This window comes from Tachypleus tridentatus, chromosome 11, assembly GCF_004210375.1.
Source record: "Tachypleus tridentatus isolate NWPU-2018 chromosome 11, ASM421037v1, whole genome shotgun sequence".
Lineage (NCBI taxonomy): Eukaryota > Metazoa > Arthropoda > Merostomata > Xiphosura > Limulidae > Tachypleus > Tachypleus tridentatus.
The window spans coordinates 92,716,985-92,740,123 of record NC_134835.1 but is presented as its reverse complement, the minus strand read 5'-3'; the positions used below and the strand labels follow the sequence as shown (position 1 = coordinate 92,740,123).

General features: G+C 37.3%; 1 protein-coding gene across 6 annotated transcripts in view; it reads right to left on the bottom strand.

The window, feature by feature from the left end:
* Positions 1-23,139, bottom strand: part of LOC143232771 (protein kinase C, brain isozyme-like) — a 100,637-nt gene that overhangs the window by 52,139 nt on the left and 25,359 nt on the right. For 4 of the 6 annotated variants that reach the window (XM_076468607.1, XM_076468609.1, XM_076468606.1 and 1 more), the window contains exons 2-3: positions 16,523-16,554; positions 1,317-1,399 (exon numbers count right to left, since the gene is read on the bottom strand). In XM_076468607.1, coding sequence (XP_076324722.1) covers positions 1,317-1,399; positions 16,523-16,554 — 115 coding nt within the window. Of the gene's footprint in view, positions 1-1,316; positions 1,400-16,522; positions 16,555-17,358; positions 17,801-23,139 lie in introns of those variants that run through there. The other 2 variants (XM_076468610.1, XM_076468611.1) reach the window with 2 other exon arrangements.

The following is a 23,139-nucleotide window of genomic DNA, read 5'->3' as shown; positions in this document are numbered from 1 at the left end:
GTTTCATGGTGTTCTCCGACTCTTTACAGCTTTCACCTTTGACATCTATGGTCACTATTTCCACAGCATATGTTATAGAAAACACGATTCCTCTTCTACAGCAGTTATGTTTCAGAAAATAGGTTCTGTAACAAATCACTGAATATCCTTAAATTATAAATTAGGTGCCCTTCCCTTATCCTTTCAACGGCCTTTCTACAACTAACAGCATGCGTCACAGAAAGCACTTCAACACTTAAAATATTATATTGCTAATATGAGATGTGGTAATTCTACTAGCAGAACAATAACTGTTGAAAAAGGCAGAATTAATCCTTGTAAAAACTTAAAAACATTTAACGCAACTATTAATTTTCTGATAGTCCACACAAAAAATAAGTTTCCCCCTTTTAAAACTATTTCACACAATAGGTGGTTTGTTTTGAATTTCGCGCAAAGCTTCACGAGGGCTATCTGCGTTAGCCGTCCATAATTTAGCAGTGTAAGATTATAGGGAAGGTAGCTAGTCATCACCACTCACCGCCAACTCTTGGGCTACTCTTTTAGTGAAAGTGATCGTGACATTATAACGCCCCCACGGGTGAAAGGGCGTATATGTATGGTGTGAGGGGAATTCGAATGGAAGTTAGTAACAAGAAAACAATAACAATACATCTCAAACACTAACATTTTCACAAGTTTATATATACATAACATTTATTCGCTCATACATTTTCTCTATTATCCTTAGTCTAGGCATAGGTATAATGATATAACTAATGTCCATGTGTTTAATCAAACAGTGAAACTTAGCGAAACTATTACCAAACAAGATGACAACGATTTGACGAACCTACTAAATTTCATAGTGCTCTTACAAATTAATAATATTATATATTACTGATAGATGTATTAACATGAAATTAAAATGTCAATATCTGTAATAATTCTAATTTAAAAGGTGCACAAGATTCATATTTGCATGGTTAGTTTAAGGATACCTAAATTAAGCTTAACTCTGAGCACTGGAACTAACGTTTTTGTATCATTTTTAAACCTTGCAAACTTACTACAAAATTATACTTGTATTAAGACTTGCAAACTGTTTCTTTACCCAAAACATTCGTATTTTTAGTTCATAAGCAACAGGTATATTATCTCACTTTTTAGTTAAAAAAAAGTTATGGAAGTCAGTAATATCCAACTTTTAAACTCAAATATTTTAATCATAAAACAATGGTTACGAGCTATTTACAATCACCTTAACACCTGAATATTTAAAAGCTACTACATTTATATTTAAAAGTACAAAATGGAAAAATTATTCTGATACTTACATCTGAGTCCACGCCTTTATCTGCACCTGGGCACTTGAAGGTGACAAATTCATGACATCTTTTGTGAACGACAAAACTGCAAACTGTGAATCAAATAATATTTGTTTTATCCTATATAAGATTAATTTAAGTCGTTACTTCGAAGAAATTAAACCTGTTAGACACAAACTAAAAATTTAAACTTCATATATCAACACTAAGTTTATAAGATGGATTCATGTTAAAAATGAATTAATACAAAAAACTCTGGACAGGTGTTACACAGTAGCGGTTCAACATTAAAGAGCACTTTATTATTATTATTATTATCTGCAATCATAATCCAGTAAAATAAAATGTAGGTGGTTCGGCTGACTATGCTAATTACTTGGTGTCATAATATCCTTAGATCATTTTGCATTAGTACTTCCATGTTGTTTATTGTAAATTTTGATATGTAAAATTCGTCACTGAACAAATAGACAAACATGAAATATTCAGATGATTATAATATCAGGAAATCAAGAGTTTTTGTAAACAAGATGAAATCCTCAATAGCTATTGTATTTGAAGTTATTTTAAGTAGGATTAAAGTACATTAATCTACGATACTTTTTTTCCTTTTAACTATATTTTTGCTCACGCTTGGTATTTATTTCTGGAAGCGCGATTATCCCCGATTCGATTTTATTACTCAACACGATCTATACCAGTCTACTCTGAAACAGAAATGCTGTTTCGCAAGATAAGAATAAATTAATCTATGACACCGTAGGCGTGGTCAAGTGCATCAGTCGAAAAGGTTTGACTTCCAGATTCCAAAACTGTAATTAGATCAAAGCGGTCAAGAAACGACGGAGCTGCGAGATAAATGTTTGTACTTGAAAAACTAAGAGCAATTCTATGAGCCATTATATCGCGGGTTAAAAAATTACAATAAGGTAACATTCGAAAAACCTGGCAACCTGCATCATAACTTCTAACATCTCAAACCTCTCACTGTACATTCAAACAATTGATCTGTGACTGAAAAGAAGAGTTCCTGCAACTTCAAAATTGTTCTATGAGGAATTGAACATAGCATCTTTCCCAGATAGCTGACGAAAAGCTAACACATTAAATATGTAAACATCGTAACATGATAACATGTTTAGACACAAGCAACAAACAACTTCGAAACACTGGCGTTCTTCTAAATTTTTCATAGGGCAGTGTTTTGTTTTTTTAATTACGCGCACAGCTACACGAGAAATATCTGCGCTAGCCATCCTAATGTAGCAATGTAAGACTACAGGGAAGGCAACTACTCATCACCACCCACCGGCAATTCTTGGGTTACTCTTACCAACGATCAGTGGGATTGATCGTCACATTATAACGCCTCTACGGCTAACAAGATGAGAATGTTTAGTGTGAAGGGGATTCGAACCTGCGACCCTAAGGTTACAAGTCGAACGCCATAACCATCTGGCCATGTCGGACAGTGTTTTCTGATAGTGTATAAAATGCAAAACAGTTTTAAGGAATACACCTTTCTAAACTTTCAGAGTATTTCTAAACCTAAACAATCTAACTGTAAAACATTAAATATTCTTTAGGAATTTTATATTTGAATTATGGTTAACTTAACGTCAATTTTAGACAAATGGGCACGAACTGGGATAATACAGTTTCGACAGAAAGTGTTCGTACCCCTGCGTCGCAAGTAGTTTTTTCTTCATAACTTAAAAAGTATCACGATTATGATAATGAAAGTAGAGTATAATAAATATTATACCAACACACATAAATTTTTATGAAAATTGAACGACAAATAAACTGTTTATAAACAAATAACTAAACATAAGAGGGGCAGAAAGTGTTCGTGCGTCTACTTTAATGGTCAGTTGTTTAGCCTTTCAGGTGAATTACTTGGCGCAATCTCTCCTCATAGCCCTTCATGATCGTTTGACAGTACTCAGCTGGTATTTTCTTCCACTCTTCTTTACAGAAGGCCTCCAACTCTTGCAAGTTTTTCGATTGGCGCTGATGAACCCTGGTCTTCATCTCATGCCAACTGGGTTGAGATCGGGTGACTGCGATGGCCAATTCAGAACGCTTATATGGTTCCTTTGCAACCAGGATTCCACATATTTCGATGTGTGCTTAGGGTCATTGTCGTGCTGGAAGATCCAACGACGCCAATGCCGCAAGTTCCGAGCATCATTCTTAATTTTAGTGACTAATATGTCAACGTACTCTTCTTTCTTCATGATTCCGTTGACGCGGTGAAGGCTGCCTACACCAGAAGAGCTGAAGGAACCCCATAGCATGATCAAGCCACCTCCGTGTTTAATTGTAGAGACGGTGTTCTTTGGAAGATTTCGTTCCCCCTTCTTACGGAAAATATAACGAACATCACTGTGGCCGTAAAGCTCGATTTTAGTCTTGTCTGACTAAAAAATACTCTTCCAATAGGTAAAGGGTTCATCAACATGCTTTCTTGCATACCTCAATCGTGCTTCTAAATGAACAGGCTTTAAATATGAAATTCTACGAGGACGGCATGCTTTGAACCCAGAAGAGCGTAACATGTTCGTAACTGTAGAGGTGCTTACTTCAACCCCAGTTTTCCTTACCAGTTTCTGTACGTCCTTACGTGTTAAAGGAGGGTTCCTACTAACTTCTCTGAGAACCTTCCTCTTGGTTCTCTCTGGAATTTTGGTGGGGCATCCGGAACGAGGGAGGTTAGCAGTTGATCCTGTAAGCTTAAACTTGGCAATTATGCTTTGAACAGTAGATTTCGGCCCATTAAGTTGTGTAGCAATACCGGAAAGAGACACACGAGACTTGTATTTTACAATAATTCGGTTTTTTTAAATCACTGGACAGTTGTTTCCTGTTCGCCATGATGACCAAGCATATAATGACGGGGACGGCGCTAAATTGCCGGAAGTACATTTTTTGCTGGCTAAATTCCAATAATTATGAACCCCGTGTCTAGTTATGGAATGGTATAATGTAGTTTATTCGCCAAACTAAACAAAATTTTTACAGGAATATCAGTGTTTTCACACGTTCTGAACTGTACGAACACTTTCTGCTCCTCCTATTTTTGGTTATTTGTTTATAAACAGTTTGTCTAATTTACACAAAACTTTATGTAGATGTGTGGTGGTATAATATAATATATTATACTTCTATTAGCCTAATCGTGATACTTTTTAAAGTTATGAGCAAAAAACCACTCGGGACACAGGGGTACAAACACTTTCTGTCGTAACTATACATTATCCAACAAGAGCCTATCATACAAAAACGCTAAATTAAAAACATTTGTACTCGTACGTGCCACGACACTAGGAGTACTCTTGACCTGGCCCTACCCTTCCTTGTAACTGAAATAGTACAGTTTTAAATAACCGACTTTTCCATATAGTATTTAATGCAGTACCTTTTATTTCCTGAAAAGAAGGGAGGCAGAGATAAACAGACATCTGTATTTGGAATAACGGTACTTTTGATGACATCCGATATAAATAACACTATATTCAGCTGAAGTGTTCCTCTGTTTTTAAGCGGTCCTTATATGAACCTTGTCCATTTAGTACAACATTTCACGTATTAAATTTGTGTAAAATACTTTTAGGGTAATAAATATGAAAGAAAAATTTGATTTGAGTCCTATTACGATAATATGAATACACCATATCTCAGACCAGGCTCATATTCCAAATAAAATATGGTTCTGAAAAAGTACGAGTCAAGATCAAAGTACAAGAACCAACATCGATAAATAGCTGATGTATAATAAATATTTAAAAAAAAAACGTATGTAACAAGTGGCAGTTTGAACGCCACAGGTTACAAAATTGTTTTTGGTTTTTTGAATTCCGCACACAGCTACTCGAGGGCTATCTGTGCTAACCGTCCCTAATTTAGTAGTGTAAGACTAGAGGGAAGGCAGCTAGTCATCACCACCCACCGCCAACGCTTGGGTTACTCTTTTACCAAAGAATAGTGGGATTGATCATCACATTATAACGCTCCCACGGCTGAAAGGGCGAGCATGTTTGGAGCGATGGGAATGCAAACCCGCGACCTTCAGATTACGAGTTGCACGCCTTAACACGCTTGGCCATCACGGGCCAACACAGGTTACAAAATATAACGTTCACAAACACTCTTGAAAACAGACGCAACTCGAAACGTCGGGTTGAATAAAAAAACAAAACGCATCTGACGTTTTCCTCGTCTTCATTGAAACGGTTTAAATCCTTCACTTAACACTGAATCTTTAAAGAACAGGTGACAATGTCATTACTTTGATGTTTCAGGCCGTATGGTGTTTAAGTTTTACTTATCAACTCTCTTATGACCTCAATTCTTTTAACAAATACACCTTACCCAACTTTATCTCTAATGTCCGTATACATTTAAGTACTTTTCAAACATTTGCATAGCCTGATAACATCTAGCTGAAATGTTTTATACCTTTCTAAACTTTTAACGTCGTATTTCTATAATTTACAACATAGCTATGTAATATATTTCAATGTAGATCTAGGGCTGGGTTATTCTTGGCTTTTAGGCGACTGTACACAATGCCTGAGTGAGATTTCCCGAGATAGTGTTTCGTTTTCGTATTTCTATTGCTATTTCAATAACAAAGGCGTGCATATGTTTATACATATTTAATATACTGATGTACAAGTAATAATAGAAATATTGCAAAAATCAAATATTATGTAGGGATGGCAGTGCCAAAAAACTACAGCAACAAGATAAGGATAAATACACAAAAACCATAAAAAAAAACACACCTAAGTAGCCAGTAAGTACTCAGTCAATCTTAGAAGCATATGGTTAATATCAACTGCAAAACTATTGTACTTTCTCAGTTTAAACACTTTTATTCACACTTGAATTTTAGCAAATGACAAAAAGTCAATATTTAATTGTAGCTTAAGTTATTATCAGAAAGAATTGGTTATTTACGATTTTTGTATAGTTTTGTGCATTTATCCCTACCTTTTTTCTGGAATTTTTGGCAATGCCATCTCTACATTATATTTACTGTTTGCATTTTTTTTTATTACTTGTTTTTCTCTTTTTTTAAACAATCTCATTAATAAGACGAACATTTGTTTTATTTTTATAATTCAATGGTTAATATCATATCAGCTTGGCTCGGCATGGCCACGTGGTTAAAACACTTAACGCGTAATCTGAGGGTCGTGGGCTCAATTCCCCATCACACCAAACATGCTCGCCCTTTCAGTCGTGGGTAGTTGTAATGTGCCGCTCAATCCCACTATTCGTTGGTAAAATACTAGCCCAAGAGTTGGCGGTGAGTGGTGATGACTAGCTGCCTTTCCTCCAGTCTTACACTGCTAAATTAGGGGCGGTTAGCGCAAACAGCCCTCGTGTAGTTTTGCACGAAATTCAAAAACTAACAAGAACAGTTGCCAGTTTATTCATTGCACTTTACCCCAGTTATTTATATTATACCATAGAATTGACTACAATAGATTAGTTATTACTGGTTATAATCTTGACTTCATGGGACATGATGTTGAAAAACCAACAGTACGGAAAGAACATGAAAATACTGTATATGTGTATCATCCCTACATTCATGCTTGTATTTTTCGTATTACCATCCATACTTCATTTTACATTTACAAAATGTTTTTATTACATGTTCTGTGACGTTTTCTTTCCCCCTTCTACTGAAAGTTAGTGTATTACACTGTGCTTAGTGATAACTTGTTCCCAAAGTGCTTAAAATGGTTTCTGTTGTACAAAATGCCAAAGTGGTAACTTCACGTATTTTTGGCTAGCACAGGAGAACAACAAAAGATGAATATCTGATACTATAGCTAGTTCCCAATTCTCCACTTCAACTACCCTTTTCAATGGTATTAGGAGTGTGACAAGCTATGAAATACTCAGTGATGGCAATTAGGTGCTCAAATAAGGTTGTCAATTTCCTCCAGCAGTTATTTGTAAGCATCACTGACTAATAAATTGAATGCGACAGACATTTTTTTCTCGGCCCATCTCCACATACAAACACTTGCGTAAAATGTAAGAATTCAAAACTATGTCGAAACACGTTATTACTGGAGTTCAAAACATAATATGAAAGATTAAAGATTAAAGGTCTGCAAGATGAAAACTTTGTCACACCCATAGCTTCTTTATTTATATTATATTCATCGTATCCCACAGATGTTGTAGACCACAAAAATCATTAGAAAATCGAGTTTAGTTGTGCTTTTAACTCACTCATAAAAAGAGCATATTTGTAAGTTATAAAATCTAAACTCCTGTTCCTTATTGATCACGTTACCTACGTTATATGTGCAGTGTAACTACTCTTTCTCCTACGAAACACAGGAAGTATCTCCAGGCAAGCACAGGTGGGTCTGCTCGACACCATCAACACTGCCAGGAGAGTGGAAATAGGTCACTCTGATAAATATTTTGAATTTTGTGTCAGTAAAAACATTGTCCTGCCAGATCTAGTTAAAAACAATCAGAAGAATAGAGATAGATGGCGCAGCATCTCGTAGCATATATCCTCCCCATTAAAGTCTCCCAGGATTATAAAGGGAGATGTTCAAGGAGAGCATCAAGGTCTGATTGATCATAGGTATCTTCAGGAGAAAGGTAGAGAGAACAGTGATGGTACGACTTCCAAGGATCCTGCCCTAGGGAGATTTGGCAGGTCTGTGTCATCAGAAGAGGATTCAAGCGACTGAGGACTCGAACGAATGAACTTTTTACATCTTAAAGTGGTAGAAGAAGATGTACCCGAGGAAATACCCGCACCCAGAAGCAAAGGAAGTGGATCTTGGGGTTTGCTGAAATGAATGTTAATGACAGATGGGTGTTGATGTTGATTCTTCAACTTTTTAACCATGGAGATCAAAAACTTTTCATATGGTTTGAGAACAATTCTTTTGGAGGCACAGATAAATCTGTCCGAGCTCAGAATGTTCATGACGTAGTCGTTTACCTATGAACTATTTTTCAAAGTTTTTATTCAGGGATTCCATAATAAAAAAGGAATGTTGCGACGCCCACTGATCCCACCCACCATGGAACCCTACGAGGGGACGCACTACAATGCCAAACAAGGACACTGTATCAATGCCAGGGTTTCGTGAACACTAAACCCAAACATCTGCATCAGATACAATTAAGAACATCCAATACTGATACTTGGTTGACCCTAGCCTAAGTGAACCAGCTTACTGACCCTAAGAGGGCCACCCCAAGGCCGCCCTTCTACATAAATTCAAGGCCATAGTGACGTGTTAGGGTTGGACCCTTCAACCACCAGGATCCTCTCCTCCTCTTCACGAGTCACCACGTATGGTAGACACGTGGGTGGATGTTTAGATCTCAGAGGAGGTAAACTGAAAGAACAGAACCTTCCCTGGGAGGTTCCTCAGTGTGGATTCCTGTAGGTGGTGAGGGTTGATTTGTTTATATACACTGCCGGCCAATGAACATAAAGAAAAAATATGCAGTTTGCGTTATTAGACTCAACCAGTTGTTTAAGTAGAGCTTCGAAAGACGAAAATAAGAAGAGATAATCTAAAAAAAACCTTTTAGCATTTAAAAAGGGAAAATGTGAACACTATGAAATTAGCATAAATACTAGCTGGTCAAAAGTTTAAGACCATACCAAAAAGTCCTAAACAGGGTCAGAAATGCCCAACAAGAGGTCTCAGTAGTGAGTTGCATGGCCATCATTGCAAATAACTACAAACATTCGCTTTGGCATGGTCGATATAAGCGTTCGCAGAAGGCTGACTTCCCTTGCCATCCACCCTCAAACATTTTTAATGGGGTTCAGTTTGGGCGAACACGCTGGACGGTCCAAAAGAATCACGTTATTTGCCATGAAAAAGTCCTTTGTCCTGCGGGCATTGTGGATTGCAGCGTTATACTGCTGAAAGATCCAATCATTTCTACACATGTGAGGGCCTTCAGTCAATAAGGATGCTCTCTCAAACATGCCAATGTAGCCAGCTGTTGGTTGACGCCCCTGTATAACCTGAAGCTTCATTGTTCCATGGAAGGAAAAAGCACCCCAGATCATGATGGAACCACTGTGTCATGTAGAAAACGTCTCCAGTGGGATATCCTTATTGTGCCAGTAACGTTGGAAGCCATCTGAACCATCCAGGTTAAATTTTTTCTTAGAGAACATTTTTCTACGTCCCATGTTTGGTGCTTCTCAGCAACGTTTAACCGAGCTGTTTCGTGGTGTGGAAGGAGACGTGGCCTTTGAAGACGTTTACGGTTTTTAAACCTCTCTCCTAGATGCCGTCTTACCGTTCTTGAGCTGCATTCTGCGTCCGTAAGGGCATTAATCTGGTTCAACGATCAGCTGGTGTCTTGCCGGACAATCCGTCGAATCCTCCTGGTCAACGCCGGCGAAATTTTCTTGGGCCAACCACTTAAATTTCTCGCTCCGTATCCCTCAGGGTCTTTTAAAAAATTTACAACAGCAGTTTTACTACGCCCAATTTCACTAGCGACGACACGTTGAGAGAGACCTTGGTTTTTCAGCTCGACAATTCTGCCACGTTCAAACTGTCAGCTTTTTAGCCTTTGCCATGTCTTTACCCAATGAAACACAGAAGATGTCAGTAAAATATGTTGACAACGCTAATGTTTGAACATAAATGACTAAATTTCGTTACTTGTTTACCGATTAACGCTTCATTTCAGTATGGTCTTAACTTTTGACCAGCTAGTATTTAGGCTAATTTCAGTGTTCATATTTTCCCTATTACATGCTAAAAAGTTTTTTTATTTTTATTTTCCATTTTCTTATTTTCATCTTTCAAAGCTCTACTCAAATAAGTGGTTGAGTCTAACAACGCAAACTGCATATTTTTTCTTTATGTTCATTGGCCTTAAGATTTTACCTAGCAGTATATATGCGTGTATATATTTGGATAACTGTAAAACAAATCAGCTTACACAACACAATGTCAACAACCGTTTAACACTATTTCTGACACTTCCACAATTAATAATCTCGTATACAATTACAAGAACCAAGGAAAGTGAAGAAAACAATTGGACGATACATTAGTTTTTTACATCATTATGAATTGATAATATTCCACTTAAATTCGTGTTTTAGCTTCATCTTGGACTAATCAGAGAAAGGAGGAAGGGAATATGTTCAAACTAAACAAAGTAGTTAAAAATCCTGAAATATCTCAGACATTCATTCCTGAACATTATTAATTATTGAAATACTATCAACTATTTCCTTTGTATTTTGGTGATTTTTGAAGTTAATTTTGGAGATTTTCTTAAAAATTACATTCTTTCCTACCCACTATTGGGTCTAATATCTATACAAAAGTTATGTGAAAGAGTAAGATGAAAACTATAAAAACTTAGTTTCAAACTTAAAACATCTACCCTTTTCTTATTCTTTAAAATAGTTCTGTGTAATTACTTCCAACACCAGGCTCGTCACTCACACTGAACTGATCTCTTTCAGTTATTACTCTACTAGCTCTAACAGGATTAACAGTTTTTAGTTCCTTTTCGACATTAGCCTCATTTTAAGAATTTTCAAGAACATCTTTAGTTTCTCATCGCTAACCTTGAACAACAATTTATTTTTGTATTTCATTATTAGTTCAATATGCTTTTAAATTTTAATTTCGATTCATGTTTTGGACAAAATTCAGTATTTCCATGTTTGCTTGATTACATCCGTGCAATAATTTAGCCCACCGTTTATCATCAAATGTATAATTCTGTATTAACTATATCTATCTACAATTTTTTTTCACCTGCATAATGAGCAAAGCTAGCTTAAATTTCGAGTACTGACTTTGATAACACTATGCAACAAAAATTTTACTTTTACTTGTTCCTGGGCAGAAAGTGTTATTTCCCAATTGCTTATGCCTAAAGTAAATGTGAAAAAGACCTATTTTTCTCTCCAAACTTTGCTTTTGTGACCTGGGTAATGAAATTTTCAAATTTACCCGTTTTCCAGAATATTTCAGGTGGATTCAGTGCTGAGTAGCTCAGAGAATTTTCTCGAACTTGCAAAAATTTTCAAGAACTTTCTAGAATATTGTACAAGCCTCAAAGCTGTGCTGCTCCATAACAGGAATAAGTATCCGACTTCTACCCTGGCTCATTAGGTGCACTTTAAAGGAATACAACAGCGTCAAGACCTTGCTAGAAGCCTTGAAGTATGATGAGTATGGCTGAAAAGTTATTGGAAACTTCATTCCTGATGGGTCTCCAAGAAGGCTTTACCACATTTCCCTGTTATCTCTGCCTTTGGGACAGCAGGGACACCGCAGAACACTACAACAGGAAGCACTGGCCACAACGAACCGAGTTCTCTATGGGAAGACACAATGTCAAGTGTGAGCCACTAGTGGACCTTCAGAAGGTGTTTCTCTCACCATTGCACATAAAATTGGGTTTTAAGAAACATTTTGTCACAGCTCTTGATAAGGAGTCTGCAGCCTTCAAGTACCTTTGAGACTTCTTCCCTCAGCTGAGGCAAAGGTCAAAGCTGGCATCTTCGTTGGACCACAAATAAAAATGATCCTGAAGTGCATAGAATTCCCCAATAAACTCAGTAGCAAGGTAAAAAGGGCTTGGTGCAGCTTTATCGCAGTGTTCGGAGCTTCTTGGACAATCACAAGGCCGAAAATTATGGGAAATTGGTTGAGGATCTGGTAAAGAACTGTGGCAAGTTGGGCTGCAGAATGTCCCTGAAATTCCATATCCTTGACACTCATCTCGATAACTTCAAAGAGAACATGGGAGCATACTCGGAGGAGAAAGGCGAGCGCTTCCACCAAGATATACTGGACTTTAAACGCCGCTACCAAAAAACGTATAACGAAAACGTGATGGGAGACTATTTGGGAGTTGATACGTGAAAGTGATTTACATTAAACACAAATCTAGAAAAACTGCTCACTTCTATCTAAACATGTTCATTCAATTTTGTTTAACTTTAGTATAAATGCATGTAAGTCTTGATTCATATGTCGTTTTATTCAGACCTTATGTAAATGAAAATTTGCAGATTTGCCTGTTTTTACATGGAAAATAGGTTAATTTCTAAATTTCATTATCCAGGTCACAAAAGCAAAGTTTGAATGGAATAACGGCCATTTTCTGTACTTTTACAACATAAGCAATTAAGAAATAACACATACTATCCAGGAACAAAATTTGTGTTACATAATGTAATAGGTTTGTTCTGCGTTAGCTTTACAATTTTCCGGTACAAACGTACTAGAAAATAGTTTTATTTATTCGTGAATGTTTCTTTTCATAGTAAAAATGTATTTACCTAGACTAAATGTATAATCAAACAGTAGAAACTTATTTCATTAGTTTATAATAAATAATCTTATACTTAAAAAATATTTAAAATTGGGTTTATTTTTCGGTCTTAGCTCTCTAAAGCATATATACAGTCATGTGTTTCGTGAAATTCAGAGCGTCGAAATTTCGAGAAAATGTCAACCACACATCTGCTGCACCTACGAGGCACGAACAAATCCAATGCTATTTACTTCCTATACAATACTGTACGCATACTATACCGTACTTCCTGCAAAACAGGTGTGTTTAGGTTTGTAATAAATGCAAGTAAAACTTTTAGTTTCGGAAATATAATTTTAACATTTCCCGTAAAAAGTAAGCTAAAAACTAATTTTATACCGCTATGAAAAATACATTTTGTAGATTAAGTGTAGACTTTTGCATGGGTGACGGATAAAAACTTTCAGCCACCTGTTCCTTAGACGTTCCCCATTTCTTGATCAACCAGCACCAACTCGACAGTGATACAGGATGATATGAGGAAGGTCATCAGGAGGTACAAGTTGAGCTCCCATCTTCTATATGAATAAATGTCAAAATGTGTGTATGTACCTGTTGTTAGAAGTTTCCTTTTTTTGTTTGTCTTGAATTTCGCGCAAAGCTATACCAGGGCTATCTGCGCCAGCCGTCCCTAATTTAGCAGCGTAAGACTAGAAAGAAAGCAGGTAATCATCACTACCCACCATCAACTCTTGGGCTACTCTTACCAACGAATACTGTGATTCATTGTCACATTATAACGTTTCCGTGGCTGAAACGGAAAGCATGTTTGGTGAGACAGGGATTCGAGCCCGCGACCAACAATTTGCGAGTCAGCGCCCTAACCACCTTAACACAGTAATACAGTAAGGGAGATGTACCTCCGATCTAATTTCGTACCTAGCTTCAGGGAAAAAAACCTACTAAACCAGCACAATTTGACATAGTGATACAGGATGGCACGAGGAAGGTCAGAAATGAGGTAGTGGTGAACCGCCATCTAATTTCATATTGAAAATAGTATGTCTTTCTTTTCAGTATCGTTTCCTTTATATTTTATTGCATTTTTAATGTTTGTTATATCAAGAAAAAAACGACAGAAGCACAATTCCCTATCCCAGTTGGTATTTCACCTTCCAACGTAAGGGTACTCCAGCTAGTATCTAATAAAACTTTCCACAATGGTTTCTGTATACAAGTATATAGTTTTATGCTGAGATTGTAAATGGTTATGTTCGCAGTACGACATTAAAAAATGCATCATTTCTCGGACTGCAAAAACGGGTTTATTTTGCGGTGGATAGAAGCATTTATATAAAGAGGCACTATAAAATTTATACAGTTTATTTTGTAATATCAGAAAAGTAGATATACCACCTAGTTATCATTTGATACATTTACTTTAAAATAAACGTTAAGAATTGTATATTGAATAATACCTTCAGATAGACAGCTTGCTTTGTTTGTAGTTAAGTTTAAAATTACAAAGTGGGCTATCCATATCGTGTCACTACGGGTATCGAAAACTGATTTTTAGGGTTTAAGTCCGCAGAAATACAGCTGAGCCACTTGGATAAGGGGTGGGTAACTGTAGGAAATGCAAATGAAATATTTAGTTCCTATATACAAGTAAAAATGCAATAATCATTCTAAAAAAAAAATGTTATTGAACACGAATAAGTGCGTTGTTCCCTGGGCCGGATGAGTATTTTGTGATAGCTCTGCGAATCACAAACTTAGAAATAATATGAAGTGCTGCACATACAATGGAAATAAAAAAACGGTTGTATAGGTTTCATAGCCAAGTACCAATCTGACTAGATCTTCCAAATAGTAGAAAATATTTAAATAGTGTACTGAAAATAAGTGTACAACCATGAAAACAAACACTAAAATCCTATATACACATTTGTCTAAAACAAATGCCAGGTCAAGTACACTGATTATGCTGACAATGTTAAAAATCAAACAAACCGTTTTCCTTATCGGTTCAACGCATCACACTTTGAAACTAAGAAATATTAAGAGATCATTTTTACTTGATGGATAAGTTATACAAATTTTCCCAAAACGTTAAGTATCCCTGTACCACCTTTGCGACTTCAACCTTATCGGACTGGAAGGGAAGGGAGGGGTACTAAGTGATGTCCTACTACTGCAAGAATAGCCACGTAATAATGCACATAATGTACAGAAAGTAAAAATGCACAGAGGCTTATGAGCTTTACTAATATTGTTCATTAAACGTAATTGTCAGATAATAACCATTACATTCAAATTTGAATATGTACCTGGAAATAAGCAAGTTCATGATTATCCAGTGAACTGCCTGCCTATGACCAGAGAAGTAGGACAGGGATTATCCGGCTCAATGTTGGTGGACTTATGACGACGATGCGACTCCAAGTCAAAACTCAGGGGCAAAACTTTCTTAAAGACGGTATCCCAGTTTATCTTCTGCCCTTTCCGGATACCACCCGAAACCCTTATGAGTACTACCGGTAATACATGCATCACATTTAAAAAAACTGCGCTAAACGATTGGTTCATAAAGATATTTTTAGTTGTCGGGAGCTCTTAAAGTATCTGGTCAAAATAAGTCAATGTAAAATCCCTACAATAAGTTGGTTTATTTCCTTGTTAACATTTCTACCAGCTTAAACATTTGTACACTGTCGTAAATTGTTGTAAGCTTACGTTACAAACAACGTTCAAACTGTACTACACTTTAGTAATCAACTTACTCGTACAAAGTAATTCAATATGCGCGATAGCTAAGAGATTCAAATACTTCGCTAAAACGTACACACACTATATAATTTAATTATTGTGTATTTTTAAAATAATTTACTACACTTTCTTACTATATCCTCGAAAATATTTCAAAACACTATTCTTGAAAGAGCTGCCCAACTTCCGAATGTACGAGAAAAACTCTTGATATCAATTAGGCGTTTAAGGCCTATCTTATTAAAATACATGTATTTAAAATGAGCGTTATCATTAAGATCTGCAGCTTCCTCTAACCAAAATTTAAATTACAATATTAAAAATACAGCTTCCAACACTACATTTAAATAAACAGAAAACTGGAACAACATATTACACGAGTTTTTACAGTAATAATCTATGTGAACGGTTTCGTGACACATACATCTGTGACGTTCAAATACAGGTTCAAATACTGTGAAGATATTTTTTTAGAAACTACAGATGACTCGCAGGTTTTATTAAAGCAATTCAAATATTCTACCAGGACCAAATCCTGAAAATAACTTGTTCGAGATCAAGTAGCTCCTGATATTACATACAAAACAGTCTTGACTAACTCAAAACAATCACATATCCGAACTTAATCTGTTTTCCCTTACTCAGTAAAACAAAGTCGAAAACTATTTTTGTTTCATAAAATGTGCTTTACCTTGCAACCTTGTATAATACAATCTAAGTAAAAAGTAATGAGTGTTTCTCCATATCTAGTTTGAAAATAAACTTGAAGGAAGTGCACGAAACGGAAAATGTTATTATAAGTATGATATAAATAATGTAAAAAGATTTGAAATATTCACGCGTTAGGTTTATATTCCATGTCCAACTTTTATTTTTACGTTTGCTCTTTTGCGTTTTACAAGTGATTTAAAGACAAAAAGTAAACAAAGTCAACACGTACTGCAAAGTGATAAAACAATCAAGCTTCAATTCTCTTGGAGCAGCTCGTACAGTGCAACATTGTCAGGAAAACTGCCTCAAAACAGACGCTTTTTAATCTCTTAATGATATTGATAAATAAAAGGAAGTATTTTAAACTCGCTCACAGTTCAAGAAACTAAAAAAAATAAAGTGTAAAAACATAAACTTACTTTGACACTGATATCCTTGTTTTCCAAAGCCCCTAGAACAAAACAAAATAAATTTGTAAAGAAAAATATTACTGTCACTATCACTTAAATACAAGAAATTGCACTGAAAAATCAATGCCTTAAAATCTTGATCGTACCTGTTATTTTATCGTGGTAATTCTTTAGTTTAGCACGTCACGATAGAAAGCCATTATTACTTAAAGTCAACTGTTCAAATATAATTTTGTATACAGTGCTGTTATGCAGCTTTGAAACGGGTAAATAAAATTTCAAAAGTTATTCTTTAATATTAATTTCTCGATATTTTTCTTTTCCTCTTTCAAACAAAACTACAACAGACGAATTCACAGAAGATTAATATTGTATTATAACACAATGCCTGTAACAGTGGAAGCAAACAATATCGTACCTACTATTGTTGAAGTTCGCCACGTCTTAGTAAATTAATTCCCAACTGTCTCTTATCTACACCATCAAGCTCCCAGGCATATATTTACACTCTACACAAAATCATTTGTTTAGTAATCTGGGGAAAGTGATTATTTTGATGAATACCACCTCAGTACGTGATTAAACCTATGCTAAGCTTTGTATTGAAGACGAGTTCACTAAACATCCTTGGGGATTTATATATTGTGACGATTTCCTTAAGAACTATCTGCGTTCTACATACATACTGTAAGCAGTACCGATAGTCTAAAATCAGGTGATAGTTAAATAGTGTTACTCAAATATATTCATAGTTTAATTAGCAAATTGAAATAAATACAAAAAAAAAGTTCTAATATTTACAAAGTAATATCAATGACACGTGGGCAAAGTACGATTTTACTTACGTCATACCAGTAAGGCAGGGCCACAATCAAATCTGTATTAGTAACACGAAACTGTCGCAATCAACAAAATGAGCTTATTATACGGCTGTTTTCTTCTAATTCAGACTTTATAACATGTATCTTGCCTTTGTACAAACTTACTGAACGAACACGTTAACAACTGCGCTTGAAAATTTGGAGAGGCTTGGGTTGTTAAAAGGAGGCTTACAAACTGGAACAACGAAGTTAACTCTACAGCTCGGCTGGTAAAACCACTGGCCCCGAGTTCGAATTCCATATGCAGGAGATACAAAACCTGAAATTACCATGTTAATAATAACAACAACGGATGCCCAACTAGTAATCTTCCCACGACCCTGAGGACGAACCTTATTTGTGAGAGGGAAATAATACGATAGTTTCACTTCTTAAAAACCAATAGGTCGTTAAGCTACTTAGAGAATAGGTACCTACACTTTCCCACTACTCACAAGAAACGGGCATGTGTTACATGCAGAGTGCACTGAGCTAGTTCTGCTGCACAAAATTATAGTTGAATCAATGATCTAACGACGACCTCTTTCTTATTAGCAAGAAAAATTCTCTGGTCGACGGCAACCAGATTAGTAGGGTCGTTCTATCAGACTAGAAGGGTTGCTATTACTCAACAATCCTATGACGATCACACGATGTGTTAGGTTTGTTTCTGTCGCACTTTCCCTTTCTATATCATCCTCCACGTGCGATCCAGTTTTCGATGTTTCGACAATGTTGTGCTTCACCACTCACATCATGATCTCCTTACTTAGTTTTACTTTTCTTACTTATTTTTGATAAGTCTTCCTGTTTCAACACGCGAGACAAAAGAACAAAAGTTAAAACTAGTAGATAGGATAACCCTACAGTAATGTGGGTAAAACTTCCTCAGTCATCTCCAAAACCCAGAGCACGTCTCATATCTCACATTACAGCCTGTGCTCTGGTAATCTTTCACTCACGTTTCAGACACTTCCGTGGTGGATTGGTTGGTTGGTTTGGTGTTTTATGGCGCAAAGCAACTAGGCTATCTGCGCCAAACATCCAGTAAAAAGTTAAAATTAAAATAAAATTATTAAAATTCATGAAAAGAAATTAAGGTAAAAGAAAGTTTAATTTGTGAATTAAAAATACAAATAGAATGAAACCAATGTTTATATCTAGTTTACAGCAGTAAGAGAAAAACTACAGTAATACAAGTTGTAAAGGACTTTCTATAGTATAATTGTAATTATCATAACTTGCCAGGATGACAAACGGATAGTTTAAATATCAGCGCGAGGACCTGAAGTTGGCATTTCCGGTCCTGGTTTCGAGTAATTTGACGTTACGGCCATTTTCTAATTTCAAATACAACTAAATGTACTTTACCTCTTAAGAGGGAATCACATTAAAAAAAAAAGTCTAATTTAGAAATTAAAAACTTGTATAGCATTAAAAAGATTAACGGACTTTAAGAAACTAAAACCATTTAAGGTAGACAGAGTCACAATCGCCAATAACACTGGCGAACGTTATGGATAAACCTTGGGACAGGACATGTTTAAAATGGTGCCGTCGTTGAGAGTCGTAACGACGACAAGAAAGTAAAACGTGGCTTATTGTGATCGGAGTATTACATAAACTACACACTGGTGCATCAGTTCCAGATAAAAGAAAACGAGGAGTTAAAAAAACTGTGACCAATACGTAGTCTAGTTAGAACAACATTCTCTTTCCGATTCTAACGGATGCAAGACGGCCAAAGTCCAATATAGGGTTTTATTTGAAAAAGCTTGTTTTAGCGTTGCTCACTCCATGTTGACTGCCAGCTGACACTGAGCCGAGCCTTGAATACAGGACCATAGTCCATGTATGAGACAGGCACAGCGGTGATAGTGCCTGAGCAGATAGAATTAGCTGCGGTGTCGACGATCTCGTTCCCGCGAATACCAACGTGGCCTGGTATCCAGAAAAAAAAAACTGGATAGAAGTAGATGTTAAAGAGAAATGGGCCAGTCGGTTTTGAATATCCGCAAAAACAGTGTGTGAACTAACGTGAAGCGATTCCAGGACCAGTAGAGAACTAAGCGAGTCAGTATAAATAATGCAGTTTGAATACTGCTTTGCTTCTATGTTATTCAGGGCAAAAGAAATGGCATACATTTCAGCAGTGAACACAGAAGCTGTAGAGGGGATTCTGTGTGCAATCACCGAACCACAACAAACCATGGCAAAATCTACACAGTCACCTGATCTCGAACAATCTGTATAAATAGGAATGGAAGGATGGTTCGAAAGATGTTCAACAAACAACAGACAGTATTTCAATCAGGAGTGTCTGCTATTCTCAGATGACTTGAAGATAGGTCACAATTGGGAACTGTAAGAAGCCATGGTGGGATGGGCTGACCAGTGGATACAGCAATGTTATCTAAGGACAAACCCAATTCATCCAACTGTGCCTAGATACAAAGGCCAAAAGGAGTATTGGCAGATCGTCTGGTCTGAAAAAGCATGGCCCACCAAAGAAGGAAAACAACTCTATGTGGGATGCTGTGGTAAGGATCAAAGTTTCGAAGCATACAGTTGCAAATGGCAGGTGTAGAGGAGGTTCATGAGACTGTGTATAAGCTCTGAACTGGGAAAGTGTGAAAAGCCCCACTGCAAAGTCGATGTCCCTGATGATGAATGGGGTCCAGCATCTTCAAGGCCGAGGTCCTAGCAGAGCCATAGTCCAGTGACCCATAGACTAGTTTCAATCGAATAACAGCATGATATATCTTTAGCACAGAATGTCGATCTGCTTCCCAAGTAATGGAAAAGAGGACACGGAGGGTGTTCAGTGCTCTTGTACATTCGACTCGTGGCTGCTTGATGTGTGGTATAAAGGTCAGCTTATGGTCAAAGATAAGCCCCAAGAGCTTTGTTTCAGGGACCACAGGTAGCAAAACTTTACCGATCAGGATCAGGATGAATACTCTGTTGGCAGACAAAAGTGCATGCAAACGGTTTTAGAGAGAGAGAGAAGTTAAAACCGTTTGCTGTGATCCACTTCAGTAAACAACTAAGGGCAGTCTGTAGCTGCTGCTCAATGGACCTCATGTTCAAAAACTGACATGAGATGTGAAAGTCGTCGACATAGAGCCTGTTTACAACAGTATTCAGTGTGGCATTAATCTTTATACTGAAACGTGTGACACTCAAAACAGTCCTGAGGGACTCAGTTCCTGTAGAAAAGAATGGGAAAGTGCCAAACCCACACGAGCTTGGAATCACCTTCCATTAAAAAATGTTAATAAAAATGGGCAAATGACCATGTAACTCATAAATGGAGGTCGTTTGAGAAAGGCTTCTCTGACTGACATTTCAAGTCGGAACCCACACTGGGTGGGCGAGAGGACGTTGTTTGATTCCAGGAACCACACAAGATGAATATTAATCACCCTCTCTAAGATCTTAAAAGACAGTTCGTAAAAGCAATTGGACGGTAGTTTGAAGGAATCATGGGATCCTTCCCAGATTTAGAGAAAGGTAGGACAGTACCAGGCATCAGGAAAAACATTTTCCTGCTAGATCTGGTTAAAAACAATCAAAAAATAGCAAGAAAAGCAGGACAGAAATGGCACAGCATCTCATAGTGTACATCATCAGGTCTGACCAATGTACTGCCAGACCGATTAAGAGTCAGTTTGAGTTCCACCAGTGTAAAGGGGCGATTATAGTCACAAAGACAATCAGCTCAAAAGGAAAGAGGTGATCACTTTGACCAAGTCTTAATGGCTAAGAAGGTGGAGGATGAAGTAGAAGTATCAGATACCCAGGAAAAGCTTTCACCCAGAGTATTGGCGATGCTTCCTGGCCATCAGAGGGCAAGATAGAGAAGGAAACAATTATATTGCCCACTGATCTTTCGAATCTTGTCCCATATGACTTTGAAACTGGTGACAAAAGATGTGCTGGTTGTGAACTTAATCCAATATTCCTTCTGGCTGTGACGTCTTACCCGTCGAGCATGTGCACGGGCCTGCTGAAAATTGATGTGGTTCGATAGTGTGAAATACCTACGACAAGTATTCCAAGCCTGTTTTTGAGCCTTCCGTGCCATGTGGTAGGCAGGATTCCACCATGGACGAAAATATCATGGAAACGTGAGATGGTTTTAGGAATACATTAAGCAATTGCATGTATAATATAGTCAGTTACTGCTACCATGCAGTCGTCTACTGATGGCTTACAGGTAATGGCAGAATCAAGTGAAAGAGGGCCAGTTGGCTTGATCCAGCTGCCATCGGGACACGAGGGTCGGGTGGCATCGACCACAGCCAGTCTCTCAGAATTACAGGAAAATGACCACTGCCTCATGGGTTATTGTCAGTCCTCCATAAAAAGTGGAAGAATATAAGGGGAGCAAATAGCAGTAAAGGATTGACTAGGTGCATGAAAATAAGTATAAGAACCAGTATTGAAAAGAAAAAGGTTGTGATCAGAGAGCATACACTATGCAGCAATCCCTCACATCAAAATCAGCAGTTCTTCTGAGAGGATTGTGTCTGTCAAAGTCCCCCAGGATTAAAAAGGGAGATTGCAACTATTCTATGAGAGCATCAAGGTCTGATTAATCATAGGTCTGTCCAGGCAACAAGTATAGAGAACAAACAGTGACGGTAAGACCCAAGAAAACATGGATGGATACGGCCCCAAGGGTGTGTTGAATGGCAAAGAGAGGGAGGGCACATGCTGTTCAGCCAACAGTACCACCCTTCCATGCACTCGTATGTCACATAACCTGTCATTTCTATACAAAGAAAACTGCCGAAAGGTGACTGTATCAACAGGTTTCAGAAATGTTTCCTGTCAGGAAAGACATACAGGATGGTAGCAAGCAATCAGTGTTTTGATGTCATCCAGATTAGAATATAAACCTCGACAGTTCCATCGTATCAAGATGCTTATTTTTATTTATGTGTAGACTAATTGGATGGAGAGCCCTTTCGTTTTCGACCACCTCTTTTTTTCGTATTTTCTTTTTTCGAAGGAGGTCTGTCGACCTCCATGAATCCTGCCCTGGGTCGATTGGGCAGATCTGTGTCGTTGGAAGAGGATTCCAGCAACTGAGGACGTAAACGAACGAGCTTTTTACATCTTGAGGTGGTAGAAGATGTACCCGAGGAAATACCCGCACCCAGAAGCAAAGGAAGTGGATCTTGGGGTTTGCTGGAATTAATGTTAGGGACAGAAATGGGTGTAGATGTTGATTCGTCAACTTTTAAACCATGGAGATAAAAAATTTTCATATGGTTTGAGAACAATTCTTTTGGAGGCACAGAAAATCCGTCTGCGCTTCCACTGTAGTAGTGGAAGAAGTGCAATAGCATATGTCCTAGATGAAGTGGTGGACAGAAACTTTCGAGCCTCAGGGTAAGTAATGTTATGAATCTTCTTCAAATGCTGCACTTCTTTTGTCTTCCGACCATTTAGGGCAAGAACGAAAGTAGGATGAGTGAGAGCTATTGCAACTGACGTAATGAGGGTCCCTTTCACACTCATAGACATCGTGGTCCTTGCCACCGATAACAAGCACACGTCAAGGAACTACGACATGATGTCTTCGAGTGACCGAACGGCTAACACTAAAACATCTGAGAGGGTTTGGAATGTACGGCCGTATCTTGCAATTAAGATAACCTGCCTTGATGGTGGCAGGTGGTCGCGGCGATGTAAATATCAAAATGTGGATGTTGGTAGACATCATAATTCCATTTTTGCGAACGGAGATACAGCTCA